Source organism: Panulirus ornatus, chromosome 4 (genome assembly GCF_036320965.1).
Source record: "Panulirus ornatus isolate Po-2019 chromosome 4, ASM3632096v1, whole genome shotgun sequence".
Taxonomy (NCBI): domain Eukaryota; kingdom Metazoa; phylum Arthropoda; class Malacostraca; order Decapoda; family Palinuridae; genus Panulirus; species Panulirus ornatus.
Window position 1 is genome coordinate 17,411,468 of NC_092227.1, and position 25,096 is coordinate 17,436,563.

Consider the following 25,096-nt stretch of genomic DNA (forward strand, 5'->3'; position numbering starts at 1 on the left):
GTGTGGTTTCAGAAGTGGTAGAGGATGTGTGGATCAGGTGTTTGCTTTGAAGAATGTATGTGAGAAATACTTAGAAAAACAAATGGATTTGTGTGTGGCATTTGTGGATCTGGAGAAGGCATATGATAGTGTGGATAGAGATGCTTTGTGAAAGGTTTTAAGAGTATATGGTGTGTGAGGTAAGTTGCTAGATGCAGTGAAAAGTTTTTACCAAGGATGTAAGGCATGTGGACGAGTAGGAAGAGAGGAAAGTGATTGGTTCCCAGTGAATGTTGGTTTCCGGCTAGGATGCATGATGTCTCCATAGTTGTTTGATTTATTTATGGGTGGGGTGGTTAGGGAGGTGAATGCAAGAGTTTCTGAGAGAGGGGCAAGTATGCAGTCTGTTGAGGATGAGAGGGCTTGGGAAGTGAGTTAGTTGTTATTCACTGATGATACAGTGCTGGTGGCTGATTCGAGTGAGAAACTGCAGAAGTTGGTGACCGAGTTTGGTGGAGTGTGTGAAAGAGGAAGGTTAAGAGTGAATGTGGACAAGAACAAGGTTATTGAGTTTAGTAGGGTTGAGGGACAAGTAAATTGGGAGGTAAGTTTGAATGGAGAAAAACTGAAGGAAGTGAAGTGTTTTAGATATCTGGGAGTGCACTCAGCAGCGGATGGACTCATGGAGGAACAGTGGTTCCAACAATGTCATATGGTTGCTAGGCATGGGCTATGGATAGGGTTGTGCAGAGGAGGGTGGATGTGTTGGAAATGAAATGCTTGAGGACAATATTTGGTGTGATATAGTTTGATTAAGTAATGAAAGGGTAAGAGAGATGTGTGGTTGTAGAAAGAGTGGTTGAGAGAGCAAAAGAGGGTGTGTTGAAATGGTTTGGACACATGGAGAGAATGAGTGAGAAAAGCTTGACAAAGAAGATATATATGTCAGATGCGGAGGAAAGAAGGAGAAGTGGGAGACCAAATTGGAGGTGGAAGGTTGGAGTGAAAAAGATTTTGAGCAATCGGGGTCTGAACATACAGGAGGGTGAAAGGCATGCAAGGAAAAGAGAAAATTGGAATGATGTGGTATACTGGGGTCAATGTGCTGTCAGTGGATTGAACCAGGACATATGAAGCATCTGGGGTAAACCATGGAAAGTTTCATGTGGCCTGGATGTGGAAAGGGGGCTATGGTTTCGGTGTATGATACGTGACAGCTAGAAACTGAGTGTGAGTGAATGTGGTCTTTTTTAGTCTGTTCCTGGTGCTGCCTTGCTGGGGGGATGCTATTTTGTGTGTGGCGAGGTGGCGACGGGAATGGATGAAGGCAGCAAGTATGGATATGTACATGTGTATATGTTTGTGTATGTATATGTATGTATACATTGAAATGTATATGTATGTATATGTGCATGTGTGGATGTTTATGTGCATACATGTGTATGTGGGTGAGTTGGGCCATTCCTCATCTGTTTCCTTGCGATACCTCGCTAACTCAGGAGTTGGTAGTTAAGTATAATGAATAATAGATAGTTAATGTAACAAACGACCATAGATTGGTATTTGGCTTTGGTTGACCCTTGTTAGTATTGTTGTTTTGTTGTTATCGTCAAGGCAGCCAGCCCACGCTGCGTCAGTCCCAGCCAGGCAGCTGGCTTGTACACTTTCTGTTGCCCTGTACGTATAGCTGTTGGTTGTTTAATAGAGAATTGGAGTTATTGTTTCTTTCATACGAACTTACACTACAAGCTTCCATGTCAGCACTACACTTTTCTCCGCACACACTATGTGCTGAAATTCCATGTCTCCACTTATATTCACAGACATACTTACACCTTCATTATCTTAGAGCTTAAACCACTTTATAAGTGCACTTTATAATTCTGTACTCCCGGCACCTTTCAAAGTTTTCCAAAACTTTAGAGTTTTCTGGCTTTCATTTTCTGCAAAAAGCTGTGTACAAGAAATTAACAGGACTGTAATTAGCTTGGCTGCAGTGTAAACAGATTTAGGCATCTTGCATTGCTAACAGCACCACCCTGGTGGTAGATCCACAAACTAATGATGGCAGATTCGAAATGTGCTGGACCATGGGAGCTGCCAGACCATAGAGTGCTGGATTAGAGAGTTACAACCTGTTAAACATTTTGCTTTAAAGAGTGTGAAAGAAATACTTAGAGAAACAGGAGTTTTTTTATGTGTTATATATGGATCTGGATAAAGCATATGATAAGGTTTATAAAGATGTCTTATGGAAGGTCTTCAGAATATACGGTGGGTGGAATGCTCATAGAAGCAGTGAGTTTTTATCAAGGGTGGAAGGCATGTTTATGAGTAGGAAGAGAGGAGAGTGAATGGTTCCAAGGGAAGGTTGGTCTGCAGCAGGGGTGTGTTGTGTCACCAAGGCAGTTTGATTTATTTATAGATAGGATGTTGAGGGAGGTAAATGCAAGTCTTGGGAGAGAGAGGTGAGTATGCAGTCTGTATGGGATGAAGGGGCCTGGAAAGTAAGTCAGTTTTTGTTTCCTGATGACAGAACAGATAGCAGATACATTTGAGAAACTGCAGAAGTTTGTGTCTTAAGTTTGGAAGAGTGTGTGAAAGAAGGAAGTTGAGAGTAAATTTTAATGATCGGTTAATAGGCTTAGCTGGTCTGTTGGGGTGTAAGTTTGAATGAAGAAAAGTTGGAGGAAGTGATGTGTTTTAGATGCCTTGGAGTGGATAAGGCAGAATATGCAACCTTGGTGGCAGAAGTGAGTAATGGGGTGGGTGAGGGGATGAAGGTTCTGTGAGCATTGAGGAATGTGTGGAAAGAGTTGTTATCTGAGAGGGTGAGAAAAGGTATGTTTGAAGGTATAGTAGTCCCAGCAATATTGTATGGATGAAAGGCATTGGCCATAGATGAGGATGTGCAGAGGAGGGAGAAGGGTGGATGTGTTGGATATGAAATGTTTAAGGACAATTTGCAGTATGAGGTAGATTGATTAAGTAACAAAAGGGTAGGAGAGAGGTGTGTTAATAAAAAGAGCATGATTGAGAGAGAGAGCTGAAGAGATTGTGCTGAAATGGTTTTAACATTTGAAGAGAGTGAGTGAGGAGAGGTTGACAAATGGGATATATTTGTCAGAAGCGGAGGGAATAAGGAGACTGGGGAGAACAAATTGGAGATGGGAGGATGGAGTGAAAAAAGGTTTGAGTGATCAGGGCCTGAACTTGCAGGAGTGAACTGGAACGACATGGTATACAGGGGTCAATGTGCTGTTAGTTGATCACGTGAACCAGGACATGTGAAGTGGCTGGGCAAAACCATGGCAAGGTCTGTGGAGCTTGGCTGTGAATAGGGGTCTGTGGTTTTGGTGCATTGCACATGACATCTAGAGAATGGATGTGAGTGAATGCAGCCTTTCTTCATCAGTTCCTGATGCTGCCTTGCTAAGGCAGGAAATGGTGATCAAGTATGAAAATGAAATTTAATGAGCATTTACCGAAATTTTTTCTTGAAATCCTTATTCTTGACATTGGCAATATCCTGAATGTGGTAGACTGCAACATCTGGGAGTGCAGTGCTTTCTGTTGCCTAGCTATTGACATCTGATATCATTATTATAAAGAGTATTGAGGTTAATGCTATATCCTTTGATACCCCAGACAGGACATCTTCCTCTTCAGACAGTTCTTTTTGCTATCTCTCTGAAGTTTATATGTGTCAGAAACTCTTTAATTCATATTCTTATCCTACCCTTGATGTTTTGTTTAGCAGCTTTATCAAGCTTAGTTGTTTGTTTCACTTTGTAAGATGCTTTTGCCAAGTCAAGAAAAACAGTGTCCATTCTTTTTCCTTGCATATATATTATTGTATTTAATAAGTTAATAATTGGGTTTGCATAATTTTCCTTAGTACAAATTTATGTTGGCCTTTGTTTATGTAGCTGTTCTTGATTAGATGGTTTAATTTATGACCTTTTATCACCTTCAGATTTTTATGAATGTGAAGTCAAGCTAATTGGTATGTATTGTTTAGGTGGCAGAAAGAGGGACAAGTTAGTTGTGATGTTAGTTTAATTGGGAAAAACTTAAAGTGGAATGTTTAGATACCTAGAGTGGAAATGGTTGTGAATGAAACCATGAGAGTATAAATGAATCAAAGGAGCGTTGAGGGATTTTTGGAAATAATGGTCACTCTCTGAGAGGGCAAAGATGGGCATGTTTGAGGTTATAGTATCCCTGATGATTTTGTATGGATATAAGGGAAGGGTTCCAGATGAGAATGTATAGAAGAGGTTGAATGTGTTAGAAATTAGATATTTGAGGACAGTATGTGTAGTTTTGGTTTATTGTGGATACAAGCACATGATGCACTCAGGGTGAAAGCAGTGTACATGTGATCACAGAGACGTGTTTCTAATGGTGAGAGTACTGCCAACCTACCTGTGTGGCTCAGGCTGTCTTGAGGGAAGGATGTTCTTTCTTAACTCTTCCTGGCTGCTACCTCAATTTGGGAATTTCACATTTGGGCACTGTATTTCTTCCACCAAGGAGGAGAAAGCCTGAATTCTGATCTGGAAACAAGAAAATGTGGGAGTACATGAGAATTTTAGGTGCACTGAGCACTCAGAATGCACAATCAAGGGGCTGCTTTATGCAACACCCTATCAGTGCCCCACCTCATTCATATCAAGCCCCTATGGACTAAAAACGTGGACCTAGAACACTTCAGGAGTCTTACCAATCCATGCCCAGAAGCCTGCAGATAGTAATCAAGGCCAAAGGAGAGCTAACAAAGTACTAAAATGTGTGTCACAAAGCCTTTGAAAATGAATAGGAAGGTAGACAAATTTTTTGTGGACACTGTATGTAGTTTGTTTGATTTTGAAATTTTTTTTTTTTTTTTTTTTTTTTTTTTTTTGCTTTGTTGCTGTCTCCTGCATTTGCGAGGTAGCGCAAGGAAACAGACGAAAGAAATGGCCCAACCCACCCCCATACACATGTATATACATACGTCCACACACGCAAATATACATACCTACACAGCTTTCCATGGTTTACCCCAGACGCTTCACATGCCTTGATTCAATCCACTGACAGCATGTCAACCCCGGTATACCACATCGCTCCAATTCACTCTATTCCTTGCCCTCCTTTCACCCTCCTGCATGTTCAGGCCCCGATCACACAAAATCTTTTTCACTCCATCTTTCCACCTCCAGTTTGGTCTCCCTCTTCTCCTCGTTCCCTCCACCTCCGACACATATATCCTCTTGGTCAATCTTTCCTCACTCATTCTCTCCATGTGCCCAAACCACTTCAAAACACCCTCTCCTGCTCTCTCAACCACGCTCTTTTTATTTCCACACATCTCTCTTACCCTTACGTTACTCACTCGATCAAACCACCTCACACCACACATTGTCCTCAAACATCTCATTTCCAGCACATCCATCCTCCTGCGCACAACTCTATCCATAGCCCACGCCTCGCAACCATACAACATTGTTGGAACTACTATTCCTTCAAACATACCCATTTTTGCTTTCCGAGATAATGTTCTCGACTTCCACACATTCTTCAAGGCCCCCAGAATTTTCGCCCCCTCCCCCACCCTATGATCCACTTCCGCTTCCATGGTTCCATCCGCTGCCAGATCCACTCCCAGATATCTAAAATACTTCACTTCCTCCAGTTTTTCTCCATTCAAACTCACCTCCCAATTGACTTGACCCTCAACCCTACTGTACCTAATAACCTTGCTCTTATTCACATTTACTCTTAACTTTCTTCTTCCACACACTTTACCAAACTCAGTCACCAGCTTCTGCAGTTTCTCACATGAATCAGCCACCAGCGCTGTATCATCAGCGAACAACAACTGACTCACTTCCCAAGCTCTCTCATCCACAACAGACTTCATACTTGCCCCTCTTTCCAAAACTCTTGCATTCACCTCCCTAACAACCCCATCCATAAACAAATTTAACAACCATGGAGACATCACACACCCCTGCCGCAAACCTACATTCACTGAGAACCAATCACTTTCCTCTCTTGCATATTTTTTTGTAGAAATGTGCTTTGAAAAACTGATTTTTTTTTTACATACTTTGACAAAGACTCTGATCAAAACTGTGATATTAGTTAATCTATATAAGTAGAGGAAATTTTCACAGTCAACATATATTCCAGCCATATCATAATATCCAACTGTTAAAAAAGAATATACGAAATTAGGTAAAAAATATAGAAATGGGATTTTCTCACCATGCATTACTCTAAGGGTGAATTTTACAGCAGGAAGCGGGTTAGATAACTAGAATATTTGTGTATATAATTTGAAAGTGTTGAAAAAAGATTTCCTGTTTATACATTCTTGATTTACTTCAATTCATTTTATTTATAGTTCTCAAATTATCCTAAGGTTTGCATCAATGACTGGTTTGATTCAGTCTTATTCAGGTACTTGTATGTTTGTAAAATATGAAAATGAAAAATATTTCTTATTGCTTAAGGTGGGCCTTGTTTTAGGGATATCACTTCTTTTGAATTTCAATATGTCACTGACATGCATTATCAGATTTCATATTGGATTTTTGTAAAACTGAATGTGTTCACTTTGGGTGTCAAACCAGTGAGCATGTTTCATCATAACATAATTACCGTTGGGAGAGAATACCTTTGCCTAAACATTCTTTCATAGAAATCTTGAATCATGAAATTAATTCTAGTTCATTAGTTTACACCTTGAGAGATATCACTGCTAATTGAATTTTTTTTTCAGGGCAGCATTGCTTATACCAAAGCACTTCAAAAAGCAGAATTATTAACTGAAGAGGAGTGTACCACTATCATTAATGGTTTAGAGGTTATTGAAGGAGAGTGGGCCAATCAGTCATTTTTGATTCAGCCAGGTGATGAAGACATTCACACTGCTAATGAAAGAAGACTCAAGGTATGCAAGATGCTATGTATATACAGTAGTTATAGTGTAGACACAATCTTGTGTATAAACTGATGCAGATGAAACCAAAGGTGAAATGAAAGTGTGACTGCAAGATGTATCTTTGATCACATTTTAAAGCAAACTGACAGAAAGGTAAAGTAACTGGTAATGTTATGACCTGATAAGTCAGGTCATTTGGGTTAATGGAGCAGAAACCTTTTGCATACCTGATTGACACATCTTGTCATAACAGTTCAACTAGGAAGAAACCTTTTACATATCAAATTTTAGTTTACTGGATCACAGTGAAAGTGGCTATAGGACATGATTATGTGTTCATCATAAGTTTTAGATTCTATTATCATTCTCTGGGAGGCTTAACGTTCATAGTATGGCAAGCACTCTTTCAGTCAGTGTGATGGTTCTCCTTAGTTGTGTATTGACCATAGCTAATACTGTATTTATGCTTGTTAACATTAGATGTTTATGCTCATACTTGTTTGACTTGTATATTTCACTATGTTTACATAGAAGCATAAGTATAAAGTCAAGTATGTTTTTAGGACTGTTCCTTGTTAGGCTGGCTTTTATGGTATCAATGCCAGTTTTAGAAAGCTTAACATCAAGCTTTTTAAAACTGGCACAGTATCAAAAAATTTTATCTTAAGGGAGAATTAAGTTCTTATTTCTATAACCTGTCTATCTATCTATCTATATTTCTGATGTCCGTTTCCTCTGGGAACACTCATTAAGGGGGTGACCATGGGAAAAGAGTATCCACTTATCCCTGTCCTTACATGCCCCCTCACATACACCATTCCATGCATTCTTCCTCAGTTTCTCTCTCCTATACTCTTCCTCTCCGTTTTCCCATGTCACAGGTGATCTTCCCCTCACAACCTTTTTAATTGTACTGTCATTCACTGTACTTATAAACTCCCTTTCTTTCATTCTTCACACATACCCAAACCAACTCAGAGTATTATGTTTCACCCACTCTGCCACTAAAAGCTTCATTCCCTTTGCATTTCATGCCATACCAAATCTCTCATACATCCATTCATTTCTTTCTTCTTTCATCTTGTCATGCCACATGCTTTTGTCAAATTGCTCGTTTCCTCAGCATGGATCCTTGACCTTCATGATTCGTTCCATCTCTATGTTTCAGTGGCGTTGGTCAGGAGGGGGAGGATACAATGCTGTCCCTTAATCCTTTCTTCACTTCCATACGTACACCTCTACCATTACCATTCATTATTCTGTTAAGGGATCCAGTGACTTTTATACCATGTACTTCTCTTTTCCCTTATCTCTCCTTCCATATCATCAAACTTTCCTGAGATACCTTCAAAGTACTTAAATTCTGTCACCTCTTCCAGTCTTTCTCACCCATATGCAGAGCACAGTGGGGTACACTTTCATTTCTCACTCTGTAGTTCTGTCTATCTATCTATGTCTCTGACACTAGTTCCTTCCAGGAACTCCCATCAAGGGGTGGCTGCGGCAAGAGTCTCCACTTATCCTTGTCTTTACATGCCTTCCTCACATACACCTTTCCACACATTTTTCTACCATATTTTTTGTCTCCAGTTTTCCTCCACCCTATTTGCCCATTTCAGAGATAGTCCTCCTCTCACACCAACTTTAATTGTGCTCTTGTACACTCACTCTCCTTGTAAGCTCCCAGTCATGCATTCTTTCCACATGCTCAAACCACCTTAAAGTTTTGCCCACTCTGCCACTCCACAATTCATTCCCATTGCATTCCCTGGCATACCACATCTCTCATGCACCCCTTCATTTCGTAATTCATTCTAAACAGTCACACCACATGTTCTTCTCAAAGAGCTCATTTCCCCAGCCTGGATTCATAGGTCATGGTTGAGAGGAATACGCTGTTCCTTAATCCTCTCTTCACTTCCATACTTAAACCTCTACCCTTCATTACTCTGTTAAGGGGCCCAATAACTCTTTTACCTTGTACTGCTCTCTCCTTTATCTTTCCTTTCATATCACCAAACTTATGCAAGACAGCTTCTAAATACTCATATTCTCTCACCTCTTTCAGTGATTCTATCATATATCCAAAGTACAATTTAGTACTCTTTCTTCTTTCACTCTTTATGGTTTTACAGAATATATACTTTAACTCTGTTTCCTTTCATACACCATTACTTTACTTTTACTTGCATTTTCCTTCAATCACCTAAACTTACACATATTGCTGAAAATCTTTTTCATTCCATCCTTCCACCTCCAGTTTGGTCTCCCGCTTCTTGTACCCTCCACCTCTAACACATATATCCTCTTTGAAAGTCTTTCCTCACTCATTCTCTCCATATGTCCAAACCATTTCAACACACCCTCTTCTGCTCTCTCAACCACATTCTTTTTATTTTCACACATCTCTCTTACTCATTCATAACTTACTCAATCAAACCACCTCACACCACATATTGTCCTCATACATAAAATTTCCAACACGTCCACCCTCTTCTGTACAACCATATCTATAACCCATGCATCGCAACTATATAACATTGTTGGAACACTATTCTTTCTAACATACCCATTTTTGCTATCCAAGATAATTCTCTCATTCCACACAGTCTTCAATGCTCCCAGAATCTTCTCCCCCTCCCCCACCCAGTGACTTACTTCTGCACCATGATTCCATTTGCTGCTGAGTCCACTCCTAGATATCTAAAACATTTCACTTCCTCCATTTTTTCTGCATTCAAAATTACATCCCAATTAACTTGTCCCTTAATCCTACTGAAACAAATAACCTTGCTCTTATTCACATTCTCTCACAACTTTCTCCTTTCACATACTTTTCCAAATTCAGTCACCAACTTCTGCAGTTTCTCACTTGAATCAGACACAAAAGCTGTATCATCGGCGAACAATAACTGACTCACTTCCCAGGCCCTCTCGTCCACAACAGACAGCATACTTGCCCCCTCCCTAAACACCCCATCCATAAACAAATTAAACAACCATAGAGACATCACACAACCCTGCCGCAAACCGACATTCACTGGGAACCATTCGCTTTCCTCTCTTCCTACTTGTACACATGCATTACATCCTTGGTAAAAACTTTTCACTGCTTCTAGCAACTTACCTCCCACACCATATACTGTTAATACCTTCCACATAGCATTTCTATTGACTCTATCATAATCTCTCTCAAGATCCATAAATGCTACATACAAATCCATCTGTTTTTCTAAGTATTTCTCACATACATTCTTCAAAGCAAACACCTCATCCACACATCCTTTCCTACTTCTGAAACCACACTGCTCTTCCCCAATCTGATGCTCTGTGTATGCCTTCATCCTCTCTATCAATAACCTTCCATATAAATTACCAGGAATACTCAACAAACTTATGCCTCTGTAGGTTGAACATTCACCTTTATCCCCTTTGCCCTTGTACAATGGCACTATGCATGCATTCTGTCAATCTTCAGGCACTTCACCATGAGCCATACATACATTGAATATCTTTACCAACCAGTCAACAACACAGTCACCCCTTATTTAATCAGTTCTACTACAGTACCATCCAAACCCGCTGCCTTGCCGGATTTCATTTTCCACAAAGCTTTCACAATCTCTTCTCTCTTAACCAAACCATTATCCCTGATCATCTCACTTCGCGCACCATCCTGACCAAAACACTCTATATCTGCCATCCTATCATCGAACGCATTCAACAAACCTTCAAAATACTCACTCCATTTCCTTCTCACTTCATCACTTCTTGTTATTGCTTCCCCACTTGCCCCTTTCACCAATGTTCCCATTTGTTCTCTTGTCTTATGCATGTTATTTACCTCCCTCCAAATCATCTTTTTATTCTTCCCTAAAAGTTAATGATACTCTCTCACCCCAGCCTTCATTTGCCATCTTTTTCAACCTTTGCACTTTTCTCTTGACCTTCTGCCACTTTCTTTTATTTATCTCCCAATCATTTGCACTCCTTCCCTGCAAGTATCATCCAAATGCTTCACTTTTCTTTTTCACTATCAACTTTACTTCTTCATCCCACCACTCACTACCCTTTCTATTCTATCAAACTCCCACCTTTCTCATGCCACATGCATCTTTTGCACAAGTCATCACTGCTTCCCTAAATACATCCCATTCCTCACCCACTCCCCTCTCACCATTTGTTTTCATGTTTTGCCATTCTACCCTCAATCTCTCCTGGTTCTTCCTCACATAAGTCTCCTTTCCATGCTCATTTACTCTTACCACTCTCTTCTCTCCAATATTCTCTCATCTTTTTCGAAAATCACAAATCTTCACCTTTGCCTCCTCAAGATAGTTATCAGACATCCCTCCAGCTGTCCCTCTCAGCACATTATCATCCAAAAGTCTTTCTTTTACACGCCTATCAATGAACACATAATCCAATAATGCCCTTGGACCATCTCTCCTGCTCACATACGTATACTTATGTATATCTCTCTTTTTAAACCAGGTATTCCCAATCACCAGTCTTTTTTTTCAGCACACAATTCTGCAAGTGTTTATGTATATATATATGTATATATGAGTGGATGGGCCATTCTTTCTCTGTGTCCTAATGCTACCTCACTGATGCAGGAAATGGGGATCAAGTATGAATGAATTAAATAAAATAACATATATATGCGCATGTAAATATTCATACTTGCTCTCCGTTATCCATTCCCAGTGCCACCCCACACCACAGGAAACAGCATTGCTACTCCCTGTGACAGCAAGGTGGTGCCAGGAAACATACGAAGAAAAGCCACATCCACTCACATCCATTCTCTAGCTTTCATGTGTATCCACCAAAATCATAGCTCCCCATCCACATCCAGGCCACACAGACCTTTCCATAGTGTACCCCTGACCTCTCACATGCTCTGGTTCAGTCCATTGATGGCACATCGACCCCAGTATACCACATTATTTCTGTTCACTCTATTCCTTCAATGCCTTTCACCATCCTGTATGTTAAGCCCCATTCGCTCAAAATCTTTTTCACTCCATCCTTCCACCTCCAATTTGGTCTTCCACTTCCTTGTTCCCTCAACCTCTGATATGTATATCCTCTTTGTCAACCTTTCTGTACTCATTCTCTCCATATGTCCAAATCATTTCAACACACCCTCTCCTGCTCTCTCAACCACACTCTTCCCCTTTCATTACTTACTCGATCAAACCCCCTCACACCGCATGTTTTGTTAAGACATTTCATTTCCAACACATCCACCCTCCTCTGCACAACCCTATCTCCAGCCCATGGCTTGCAACCATTTGATATTGTTGGAACTACTATTCCCTCAAACATACCCATTTTTGCTCTGAGATAACTTTCTCTCCACACATTCTTCATCGCTCCCAGAACCTTTGCCCCTTCCCCCACCCTATAACTTGCTTCCACTTACATTATTCCATTTGCTGCCAGGTCCACTCCTAGATATCTAAAACACTTCACTTCCTCCAATTTTTCTCCATTCAAACTTGCATCCCAACTAACTTGTTTCAACCCTGCTGAACCTAATAACCTTGCTCTTATTCACCTTTATTCTCAACTTTCTCCTTTGATGCACTCTTCTGAACTTAGTCACCAATTTCTGCAGTTCCTTACTCAAATCAGCCACCAGTGCTGTATCACTGGCGAACTACAACTGACTCAACTTTCCAGATCTTCTCATCCACAACAAACTGCATACTTGCCCCTCTCTCCAAAACTCTTGCATTTACCTCCCTCACCACCCTATTCATTAACAATTTAATCAACCTTGGTAATATCAAACACCTCTGCTGCAGACCAACCTTCACTGGGAACTAATCACTCTTCTCTTGTCCTTCTCTTACACATGCCTTGCATCCTTGATAAAATCTTTGCACTGCTTGTAGCAGCTTACCTCCTACACTATATATTCTTAAGTCCTTCCACAAAGTATATCTATCATCCCTATCATATACCATCTCTTGTTACATACTGATTCATCTGTTTTTCTAAGTATTTCTCACATGCATTCTTCAAAGCAAGCATCTGGTCCACACATCCTATATTACTTCTGAAACCACGCTGCTCCTCCTTAATCTAATGCTCTGTGCATGCTTTCAGTCCCTCAAAATCTACATCTGCTCATTCTTTGCCTTCTCATATCAGGTTCTTAACATTCCACACATATTTTATAGTCTTCCTTCCTTCTTTACTGAACTTCTACTGTTACAATCCCATTAAACATTCTATTCATATACGTTTTTCTTCTCTTCCACAGCATTTCTAATCCCTTCTGTCCACCATGCATTGCCCTTTTTATTCCTATATCTCATGACCTTGTATCCAACAACTGATTTTACAACCTTTAATAGCATTTCTTTAAACATTTTAAATACCTCATTCACACATGACTGCATACCTACAATCACAGCACTTCCATCAATGCTTTCAGTTACCTTCCATTGATACTCCGTACATTTTCTGATTTGTCTTGGTGCTTGACAACACTTTTACATCTCCATTCTTCTTTACACCAATGCTCGACTTCTCCCCGATCCTCAGTCCCCACAAGCACTACAATATGATCAGTCTCCAAAGAATCCTCTCACAGCTCTAGCATCTAGCATGGCCCTTCCTAATCTTTCATCCTCAGCCTCAAAGTCAATGAAAGCCTTTTTCTCTTCTCTTCCAACATTCCTCATCCATGTATATCTGTGGATCATTTTGTGCTGAAAAAAGATGTTTGCTAGAAATAAACCTCTCTCAGCACAAATATCCACAAGATAACTTCCATTATCATTTAACAACTATCTCAGTAATTTCATCTCATCCCACTTGCATTTATATCACACAGTACAACCACATTTCTCTTGTGAACAAAGAATTCTCAAGACTTTATACACTCATTCAGATTTCTCCAGAAAAGCTTCATTCATCCTTACCTCATACAGTCTTCATAATCAGAGACATATGTACACATACCCATGCATACATCACAATCCCAGTCTTTCCTTTCACCTACACTATTCTTGTTCCATTTCATCAGTGCTATATAACACCCTCCCACCCACACTTTTTGTGACAACAGAATAACACATCCTTCTTTCCATTTTCCCATATAATTTTCACTCATTCCTATACATGCCAATCCTCCTTTTATACCCTCCAGTAACTTGCATTCATCATTTCCATTTTCACTTCGAACAGCTTGCCTAAGGACCATATATATGAATATATATATATATATATATATATATATATATATATATATATATATATATATATATATATATATATATATAGTATGGGTTTTCAGAAAAGAGGAGTGAATGTTGGGGTGAAGAAGGTGGTGAGAGTAAGTGAGCTTGGGAAGGAGACCTGTGTGGGGAAGTACCAGGAGAGACTGTGTACAGAATGGAAAAAGGTGAGAACAATGGAAGTAAGGGGAGTGGGGGAGGAATGGGATGTATTTAGGGAATCAGTGATGGATTGCGCAAAAGATGCTTGTGGCATGAGAAGAGTGGGAGGTGGGCTGTTTAGAAAGGGTAGTGAGTGGTGGGATGAAGAAGTAAGAGTATTAGTGAAAGAGAAGAGAGAGGCATTTGGACGATTTTTGCAGGGAAAAAATGCAATTGAGTGGGAGAAGTATAAAAGAAAGAGACAGGAGGTCAAGAGAAAGGTGCAAGAGGTGAAAAAAAGGGCAAATGAGAGTTGGGGTGAGAGACTATCAGTAAATTTTAGGGAGAATAAAAAGATGTTCTGGAAGGAGGTAAATAGGGTGCGTAAGACAAGGGAGCAAATGGGAACTTCAGTGAAGGGCGTAAATGGGGAGGTGATAACAAGTAGCGGTGATGTGAGAAGGAGATGGAATGAGTATTTTGAAGGTTTGTTGAATGTGTCTGATGACAGAGTGGCAGATATAGGGTGTTTTGGTCGAGGTGGTGTGCAAAGTGAGAGGGTTAGGGAAAATGATTTGGTAAACAGAGAAGAGGTAGTAAAAGCTTTGCGGAAGATGAAAGCCGGCAAGGCAGCAGGTTTGGATGGTATTGCAGTGGAATTTATTAAGAAAGGGGGTGACTGTATTGTTGACTGGTTGGTAAGGTTATTTAATGTATGTATGACTCATGGTGAGGTGCCTGAGGATTGGCGGAATGCGTGCATAGTGCCATTGTACAAAGGCAAAGGGGATAAGAGTGAGTGCTCAAATTACAGAGGTATAAGTTTGTTGAGTATTCCTGGTAAATTATATGGGAGGGTATTGATTGAGAGGGTGAAGGCATGTACAGAGCATCAGATTGGGGAAGAGCAGTGCGGTTTCAGAAGTGGTAGAGGATGTGTGGATCAGGTGTTTGCTTTGAAGAATGTATGTGAGAAATACTTAGAAAAGCAAATGGATTTGTATGTAGCATTTATGGATCTGGAGAAGGCATATGATAGAGTTGATAGAGATGCTCTGTGGAAGGTATTAAGAATATATGGTGTGGGAGGCAAGTTGTTAGAAGCAGTGAAAAGTTTTTATCGAGGATGTAAGGCATGTGTACGTGTAGGAAGAGAGGAAAGTGATTGGTTCTCAGTGAATGTAGGTTTGCGGCAGGGGTGTGTGATGTCTCCATGGTTGTTTAATTTGTTTATGGATGGGGTTGTAAGGGAGGTAAATGCAAGAGTCCTGGAAAGAGGGGCAAGTATGAAGTCTGTTGGGGATGAGAGAGCTTGGGAAGTGAGTCAGTTGTTGTTCGCTGATGATACAGCGCTGGTGGCTGATTCATGTGAGAAACTGCAGAAGCTGGTGACTGAGTTTGGTAAAGTGTGTGGAAGAAGAAAGTTGAGAGTAAATGTGAATAAGAGCAAGGTTATTAGGTACAGTAGGGGTGAGGGTCAAGTCAATTGGGAGGTGAGTTTGAATGGAGAAAAACTGGAGGAAGTGAAGTGTTTTAGATATCTGGGAGTGGATCTGTCAGCGGATGGAACCATGGAAGCGGAAGTGGATCATAGGGTGGGGGAGGGGGCGAAAATTTTGGGAGCCTTGAAAAATGTGTGGAAGTCGAGAACATTATCTCGGAAAGCAAAAATGGGTATGTTTGAGGGAATAGTGGTTCCAACAATGTTGTATGGTTGCGAGGCGTGGGCTATGGATAGAGATGTGCGCAGGAGGATGGATGTGCTGGAAATGAGATGTTTGAGGACAATGTGTGGTGTGAGGTGGTTTGATCGAGTAAGTAACGTAAGGGTAAGAGAGATGTGTGGAAATAAAAAGAGCGTGGTTGAGAGAGCAGAAGAGGGTGTTTTGAAATGGTTTGGGCACATGGAGAGAATGAGTGAGGAGAGATTGACCAAGAGGATATATGTGTCGGAGGTGGAGGGAACGAGGAGAAGAGGGAGACCAAATTGGAGGTGGAAAGATGGAGTGAAAAAGATTTTGTGTGATCGGGGCCTGAACATGCAGGAGGGTGAAAGGAGGGCAAGAAATAGAGTGAATTGGAGTCATGTGGTATACAGGGGTTGACGTGCTGTCAGTGGATTGAAGCAAGGCATGTGAAGCGTCTGGGGTAAACCATGGAAAGCTGTGTAGGTATGTATATTTGCGTGTGTGGACGTGTGTATGTACATGTGTATGGGGGGGGGGGGTTGGGCCATTTCTTTCGTCTGTTTCCTTGCGCTACCTCGCAAACGCGGGAGACAGCGACAAAGTATAAAAAAAAAAAAAAAAAAAAAAAAAAATATATATATATATATATATATATATATATATATATATTTTCTTTTCTTTCAAACCATTCGCCATTTCCCGCGTTAGCAAGGTAGCGCCAAGAACAGAGGACTGGGCCTTTTTTGGAATATCTTCACCTGGCCCCCTCTGTTCCTTCACTTGGAAAATTAAAAAAAAAAAAACGAGAGGGGAGGATTTCCAGCCCCCCGCTCCCTCCCCTTTTAGTCGCCTTCTACGACACGCAGGGAATACGTGGGAAGTATTCTTAATCCCCTATCCCCAGGGATGTGGTAGAGGATGTGTGGATCAGGTGTTTGCTTTGAAGAATGTATGTGAGAAATACTTAGAAAAGCAAATGGATTTGTATGTAGCATTTATGGATCTGGAGAAGGCATATGATAGAGTTGATAGAGATGCTCTGTGGAAGGTATTAAGAATATATGGTGTGGGAGGAAAGTTGTTAGAAGCAGTGAAAAGTTTTTATCGAGGATGTAAGGCATGTGTACGTGTAGGAAGAGAGGAAAGTGATTGGTTCTCAGTGAATGTAGGTTTGCGGCAGGGGTGTGTGATGTCTCCATGGTTGTTTCATTTGTTTATGGATGGGGTTGTTAGGGAGGTAAATGCAAGAGTTTTGGAAAGAGGGGCAAGTATGAAGTCTGTTGGGGATGAGAGAGCTTGGGAAGTGAGTCAGTTGTTGTTTGCTGATGATACAGCGCTGGTGGCTGATTCATGTGAGAAACTGCAGAAGCTGGTGACTGAGTTTGGAAAAGTGTGTGGAAGAAGAAAGTTAAGAGTAAATGTGAATAAGAGCAAGGTTATTAGGTACAGTAGGGTTGAGGGTCAAGTCAATTGGGAGGTGAGTTTGAATGGAGAAAAACTGGAGGAAGTGAAGTGTTTTAGATATCTGGGAGTGGATCTGGCAGCGGATGGAACCATGGATGCGGAAGTGGATCATAGGGTGGGGGAGGGGGCGAAAATCCTGGGGGCCTTGAAGAATGTGTGGAAGTCGAGAACATTATCTCGGAAAGCAAAAATGGGTATGTTTGAAGGAATAGTGGTTCCAACAATGTTGTATGGTTGCGAGGCGTGGGCTATGGATAGAGTTGTGCGCAGGAGGATGGATGTGCTGGAAATGAGATGTTTGAGGACAATGTGTGGTGTGAGGTGGTTTGATCGAGTGAGTAACGTAAGGGTAAGAGAGATGTGTGGAAATAAAAAGAGCGTGGTTGAGAGAGCAGAAGAGGGTGTTTTGAAGTGGTTTGGGCATATGGAGAGGATGAGTGAGGAAAGATTGACCAAGAGGATATATGTGTCGGAGGTGGAGGGAACGAGGAGAAGTGGGAGACCAAATTTTAGGTGGAAAGATGGAGTGAAAAAGATTTTGTGTGATCGGGGCCTGAACATGCAGGAGGGTGAAAGGAGGGCAAGGAATAGAGTGAATTGGATCGATGTGGTATACCGGGGTTGACGTGCTGTCAGTGGATTGAATCAGGGCATGTGAAGCGTCTGGGGTAAACCATGGAAAGCTGTGTAGGTATGTATATTTGCGTGTGTGGACGTATGTATATACATGTGTATGGGGGTGGGTTGGGCCATTTCTTTCGTCTGTTTCCTTGCGCTACCTTGCAAACGCGGAAGACAGCGACAAAAAAAAAGAAAAAAAAATCTATTTATTTATTTTGCTTTGTCGCTGTCTCCCGCGTTAGCAAGGTAGCGCAAGGAAACAGACGAAAGAATGGCCCAACCCGCCCACATACACATGTATATACATACATGTCCACCCATGCACAATATACATACCTATACATCTCAATGTATACATATATATATACACACACAGACATATACATATATACACATGTACATAATTCATACTGTCTGCCTTTATTTGTTCCCATCGCCACCCCGCCACACATGGAATAACAACCCCCTCCCCCCTCATGTGTGCGAGGTAGCGCTAGGAAAAACACCAAAGGCCCCATTCGTTCACACTCAGTCTCTAGCTGTCATGTAATAATGCACCGAAACCACAGCTCCCTTTCGACATCCAGGCCCCACACACTTTCCATGATTTACCCCAGACGCTTCACATGCCCTGGTTCAATCCATTGACAGCACGTCGACCCCGGTATACCACATCGTTCCAATTCACTCTATTCCTTGCACGCCTTTCACCCTCCTGCATGTTCAGGCCCCGATCACTCAAAATCTTTTTCACTCCATCTTTCCACCTCCAATTTGGTCTCCCACTTCTCCTCGTTCCCTCCACCTCAGACACATATATCCTCTTGGTCAATCTTTCCTCACTCATTCTCTCCATGTGACCAAACCATTTCAAAACACCCTCTTCTGCTCTCTCAACCACACTCTTTTTATTTCCACACATATCTCTCACCCTTACATTACTTGCTCGATCAAACCACCTCACACCACATATTGTCCTCAAACATCTCATTTCCAGCACATCCATCCTCCTGCGCACAACTCTATCCATAGCCCATGCCTCGCAACCATACAACATTGTTGGAACCACTATTCCTTCAAACATACCCATTTTTCCTTTCCGAGATAATGTTCTCGACTTCCAAACATTCTTAAAGGCTCCCAGAATTTTCGCCCCTTCCCCCACCCTATGATTCACTTCCGCTTCCATGGTTCCATCCGCTGCCAGATCCACTCCCAGATATCTAAAACACTTCACTTCCTCCAGCTTTTCTCCATTCAAACTTACCTCCCAATTTACTTGACCCTCAACCCTACTGTACCTAATGACCTTGCTCTTATTCACATTTACTCTTAACTTTCTTCTTTCACACACTTTACCAAACTCAGTCACCAGCTTCTGCAGTGTCTTACATGAATCAGCCACCAGCGCTGTATTATCAGCGAACAACAAATGACTCACTTCCCAAGCTCTCTCATCCACAACAGACTGCATACTTGCCCCTCTTTCCAAAACTCTTGCATTCACCTCCCTAACAACCCCATCCATAAACAAATTACACAACCATGGAGACATCACACACCCCTGCCGCAAACCTACATTCACTGAGAACCAACCACTTTCCTCTCTTCCTTCACGAACACATGCCTTACATCTTCGATAAAAACTTTTCACTGCTTCTAACAACTTGCCTCCCACACCATATATTCTTAATACCTTCCACAGAGCATCTCTATCAACTCTATCATATGCCTTCTCCAGATCCATAAATGCTACATACAAATCCATTTGTTTTTCTGAGTATTTCTCGCATACATTCTTCAAAGCAAACACCTGATCCACACATCCTCTACCACTTCTGAAACCACACTGCTCTTCCCCAATCTGACGTTCTGTACATGCCTTCACCCTTTCAATCAATACCCTCCCATATAATTTACCAGGAACACTCAACAAACTTATACCTCTGTAATTTGAGCACTCACTCTTATCCCCTTTGCCTTTGTACAGTGGCACTATGCAAGCATTCAGCCAATCCTCAGGCACCTTTCTATGAATCATGCATACATTGAATAACCTTACCAACCAGTCAACAATACAGTCACCCCCTTTTTTAATAAATTCCACTGTAATACCATCCAAACCTGCTGCTTTGCCGGCTTTCATCTTCCGTAAAGCTTTTACTACTTCTTCTCTATTTACCAAATCACTTTCCCTAACCCTCTCACTTTGCACACCACCTCGACCAAGACACCCCACATCTGCCACTCTATCATCAAACACATTCAACTAACCTTCAAAATACTCACTCCATCTCCTTCTCACATCACCACTACTTGATATCACCTCCCATTTGCCCCCTTCACTGAAGTTCCCATTTGCTACCTTGTCTTACGTACTTTATTTACCTCCTTCCAAAACATCTTTTTATTCTCCCTGAAATTTAATGATACTCTCTCACCCCAACTCTCATATATATAAGGTAAGTTTGAATGGAGAAAAACTGGAGGAAGTAAAGTGTTTTAGATATCTGGGAGTGGATCTGGCAGCGGATGGAAACATGGAAGCGGAAGTGGATCATAGGGTGGGGGAGGGGACGAAAATTCTGGGAGCCTTGAAGAATGTGTGGAAGTCGAGAACATTATCTCGGAAAGCAAAAATGGGCATGTTTGAAGGAATAGTGGTTCCAACAATGTTGTATGGTTGCGAGGCGTGGACTATGGATAGAGTTGTGCGCAGGAGGATGGATGTGCTGGAAATGAGATGTTTGAGGACAATGTGTGGTGTGAGGTGGTTTGATCGAGTAAGTAACGTAAGGGTAAGAGAGATGTGTGGAAATAAAAAGAGCGTGGTTGAGAGAGCAGAAGAGGGTGTTTTGAAATGGTTTGCTCACATGGAGAGAATGAGTGAGGAAAGATTGACCAAGAGGATATATGTGTCGGAGGTGGAGGGAACGAGGAGAAGAGGGAGACCAAATTGGAGGTGGAAAGATGGAGTGAAAAAGATTTTGTGTGATCGGGGCCTGAACATGCAGGAGGGTGAAAGGAGGGCAAGGAATAGAGTGAATTGGAGCGATGTGGTATACCGGGGTTGACGTGCTGTCAGTGGATTGAATCAAGGCATGTGAAGCGTCTGGGGTAAACCATGGAAAGCTGTGTAGGTATGTATATTTGCGTGTGTGGACGTATGTATATACATGTGTATGGGGGTGGGTTGGGCCATTTAATTCGTCTGTTTCCTTGCGCTACCTCGCAAACGCGGGAGACAGCAACAAAGCAAAAAGAAAAAAAAGAATATATATATGTATATATATATATATGTATATATATATATATATATATATATATATATATATATATATATATATATATATATATATCTTTCTTTCTTTTCTTTCAAACTATTCGCCATTTCCTGCATTAGCGAGGTAGCGTTAAGAACAGAGGACTGGGCCTTGAGGGAATACCCTCACCTGGCCCAATTCTCTGTTCCTTCTTTTGGAAAATTAAAAAAAAAAGAAAAAAAAAAAAAAAAACGAGAGGGGAGGATTTCCAGCCCCCCGCTCCCTCCCCTTTTAGTCGCCTTCTACGACACGCAGGGAATACGTGGGAAGTATTCTTTCTCCCCTATCCCCAGGGATATATATATATATATATATATATATATATATATATATATATATATATATATATATATATATATATACATATATATTTTTTTTTTTTTTTTTTTTTAAACTATTCGCCATTTCCCGCGTTAGCGAGGTAGCGTTAAGAACAGAGGACTGGGTCTTTTTTGGAATATCCTCACCTGGAGAGGGGAGGATTTCCAGCCCCCCGCTCCCTCCCCTTTTAGTCGCCTTCTACGACACGCAGGGAATACGTGGGAAGTATTCTTAATCCCCTATCCCCAGGGATAATATATATATATATATATATATATATATATATATATATATATATTCTGCCACATTACTCACCTTTGCATTCAAATCACCCAACACTATAACCCGGTCTCGTGCATCAAAACCACTAACACACTCATTCAGCTGCTCCCAAAACACTTGCCTCTCATGATCTTTCTTCTCATGCCCAGGTGCATATGCACCAATAATCACCCATCTCTCTCCATCAACTTTCAGTTTTACCCATATTAATCGAGAATTTACATTCTTACATTCTATCACATACTTCCACAACTCCTGTTTCAGGAGTACTGCTACTCCTTCCCTTGCACTTGTCCTCTCACTAACCCCTGACTTTACTCCCAAGACATTCCCAAACCACTCTTCCCCTTTACCCTTGAGCTTCGTTTCACTCAGAGCCAAAACATCCAGGTTCCTTTCCTCAAACATACTACCTATCTCTCCTTTTTTTCACATCTTGAAAGCCGGCAAGGCAGCGGGTTTGGATGGTATTGCAGTGGAATTTATTAGAAAAGGGGGTGACTGTATTGTTGACTGGTTGGTAAGGTAATTTAATGTATGTATGACTCATGGTGAGGTGCCTGAGGATTGGCGGAATGCGTGCATAGTGCCATTGTACAAAGGCAAAGGGGATAAGAGTGAGTGCTCAAATTACAGAGGTATAAGTTTGTTGAGTATTCCTGGCAAATTGTATGGGAGAGTATTGATTGAGAGGGTGAAGGCATGTACAGAGCATCAGATTGGGGAAGAGCAGTGTGGTTTCAGAAGTGGTAGAGGATGTGTGGATCAGGTGTTTGCTTTGAAGAATGTATGTGAGAAATACTTAGAAAAGCAAATGGATTTGTATGTAGCATTTATGGATCTGGAGAAGGCATATGATAGAGTTTATAGAGATGCTCTGTGGAAGGTATTAAGAATATATGGTGTGGGAGGCAAGTTGTTAGAAGCAGTGAAAAGTTTTTATCGAGGATGTAAGGCATGTGTACGTGTAGGAAGAGAGGAAAGTGATTGGTTCTCAGTGAATGTAGGTTTGCGGCAGGGGTGTGTGATGTCTCCATGGTTGTTTAATTTGTTTATGGATGGGGTTGTTAGGGAGGTGAATGCAAGAGTTTTGGAAAGAGGGGCAAGGATGAAGTCTGTTGGGGATGAGAGAGCTTGGGAAGTGAGTCAGTTGTTTTTTGCTGATGATACAGCGCTGGTGGCTGATTCATGTGAGAAACTGCAGAAGCTGGTGACTGAGTTTGGTAAAGTGTGTGAAAGAAGAAAGTAAAGAGTAAATGTGAATAAGAGCAAGGTTATTAGGTACAGTAGGGTTGAGGGTCAAGTCAATTGGGAGGTGAGTTTGAATGGAGAAAAACTGGAGGAAGTAAAGTGTTTTAGATATCTGGGAGTGGATCTGGCAGCGGATGGTAACATGGAAGCGGAAGTGGATCATAGGGTGGGGGAGGGGGCGAAAATTCTGGGAGCCTTGAAGAATGTGTGGAAGTCGAGAACATTATCTCGGAAAGCAAAAATGGGTATGTTTGGAGGAATAGTGGTTCCAACAATGTTGTATGGTTGCGAGGCGTGGACTATGGATAGAGTTGTGCGCAGGAGGATGGATGTGCTGGAAATGAGATGTTTGAGGACAATGTGTGGTGTGAGGTGGTTTGATCGAGTAAGTAACGTAAGGGTAAGAGAGATGTGTGGAAATAAAAAGAGCGTGGTTGAGAGAGCAGAAGAGGGTGTTTTGAAATGGTTTTATCACATGGAGAGAATGAGTGAGGAAAGATTGACCAAGAGGATATATGTGTCGGAGGTGGAGGGAACGAGGAGAAGAGGGAGACCAAATTGGAGGTGGAAAGATGGAGTGAAAAAGATTTTGTGTGATCGGGGCCTGAACATCCAGGAGGGTGAGAGGAGGGCAAGGAATAGAGTGAATTGGAGCGATGTGGTATACCGGGGTTGACGTGCTGTCAGTGGATTGATTCAAGGCATGTGAAGCGTCTGGGGTAAACCGTGGAAAGCTGTGTAGGTATGTATATTTGCTTGTGTGGACGTATGTATATACATGTGTATGGGGGTGGGTTGGGCCATTTCTTTCGTCTGTTTCCTTGCGCTACCTCGCAAACGCGGGAGACAGCGACAAAGCAAAAAAAAAAAAAAAAAAAAAAAATATATATATATTCTAATCAACCCACCTCCCACACTTCTCATGCCACAAGCATCTTTTGCGCAGTCCATCACTGATTCCCTAAATACATCCCATTCCTCCCCCACTCCCCTTACTTCCATTGTTCTCACCTTTTTCCATTCTGTACTCAGTCTCTCATGGTACTTCCTCACACAAGTCTCCTTCCCAAGCTCACTTACTCTCACCACCCTCTTCACCCCAACATTCACTCTTCTTTTCTGAAAACCCATACAAATCTTCACCTTAGCCTCCACAAGATAATGATCAGACATCCCTCCAGTTGCACCTCTCAGCACATTAACATCCAAAAGTCTCTCTCGCATGCCTGTGTTGATTAGAAAGGGTAGTGAGTGGTGGGATGAAGAAGTAAGATTATTAGTGAAAGAGAAGAGAGAGGCATTTGGACGATTTTTGCAGGGAGAAAATGCAATTGAGTGGGAGATGTTTAAAAGAAAGAGACAGGAGGTCAAGAGAAAGGTGCAAGAGGTGAAAAAGAGGGCAAATGAGAGTTAGGGTGAAAGAGTATCATTAGATTTTAGGGAGAGTAAAAAGGTGTTCTGGAAGGAGGTAAATAAAGTGCGTAAGACAAGGGAGCAAATGGGAACTTCAGTGAAGGGCGCAAATGGGGAGGTGATAACAAGTAGTGGTGATGTGAGAAGGAGATGGAGTGAGTATTTTGAAGGTTTGTTGAATGTGTTTGATGATAGAGTGGCAGATATAGGGTGATTTGGTCGAAGTGGTGTGCAAAGTGCGAGGGTTAGGGAAAATGATTTGGTTAACAGAGAAGAGGTAGTAAAAGCTTTGCGGAAGATGAAAGCCGGCAAGGCAGCAGGTTTGGATGGTATTGCATTGGAATCTATTTAAAAAGGTGGTGACTGTATTGTTGACTGGTTGGTAAGGTTATTTAATGTATGTATGACTCATGGTGAGGTGCC

The 25,096-nt window shown here is 41.5% G+C and overlaps 1 protein-coding gene across 7 annotated transcripts in view; it reads left to right on the plus strand.

Annotated features, from left to right (window-relative positions):
* The window catches only part of Argl (Argininosuccinate lyase), a 245,540-nt gene that overhangs the window by 106,982 nt on the left and 113,462 nt on the right, over nucleotides 1–25,096 (plus strand). For all 7 annotated transcript variants that reach the window (XM_071693764.1, XM_071693774.1, XM_071693805.1 and 4 more), the window contains one exon: nucleotides 6,752–6,922. In XM_071693764.1, coding sequence (XP_071549865.1) covers nucleotides 6,752–6,922 — 171 coding nt within the window. The remainder of the gene's footprint in view (nucleotides 1–6,751; nucleotides 6,923–25,096) is intronic.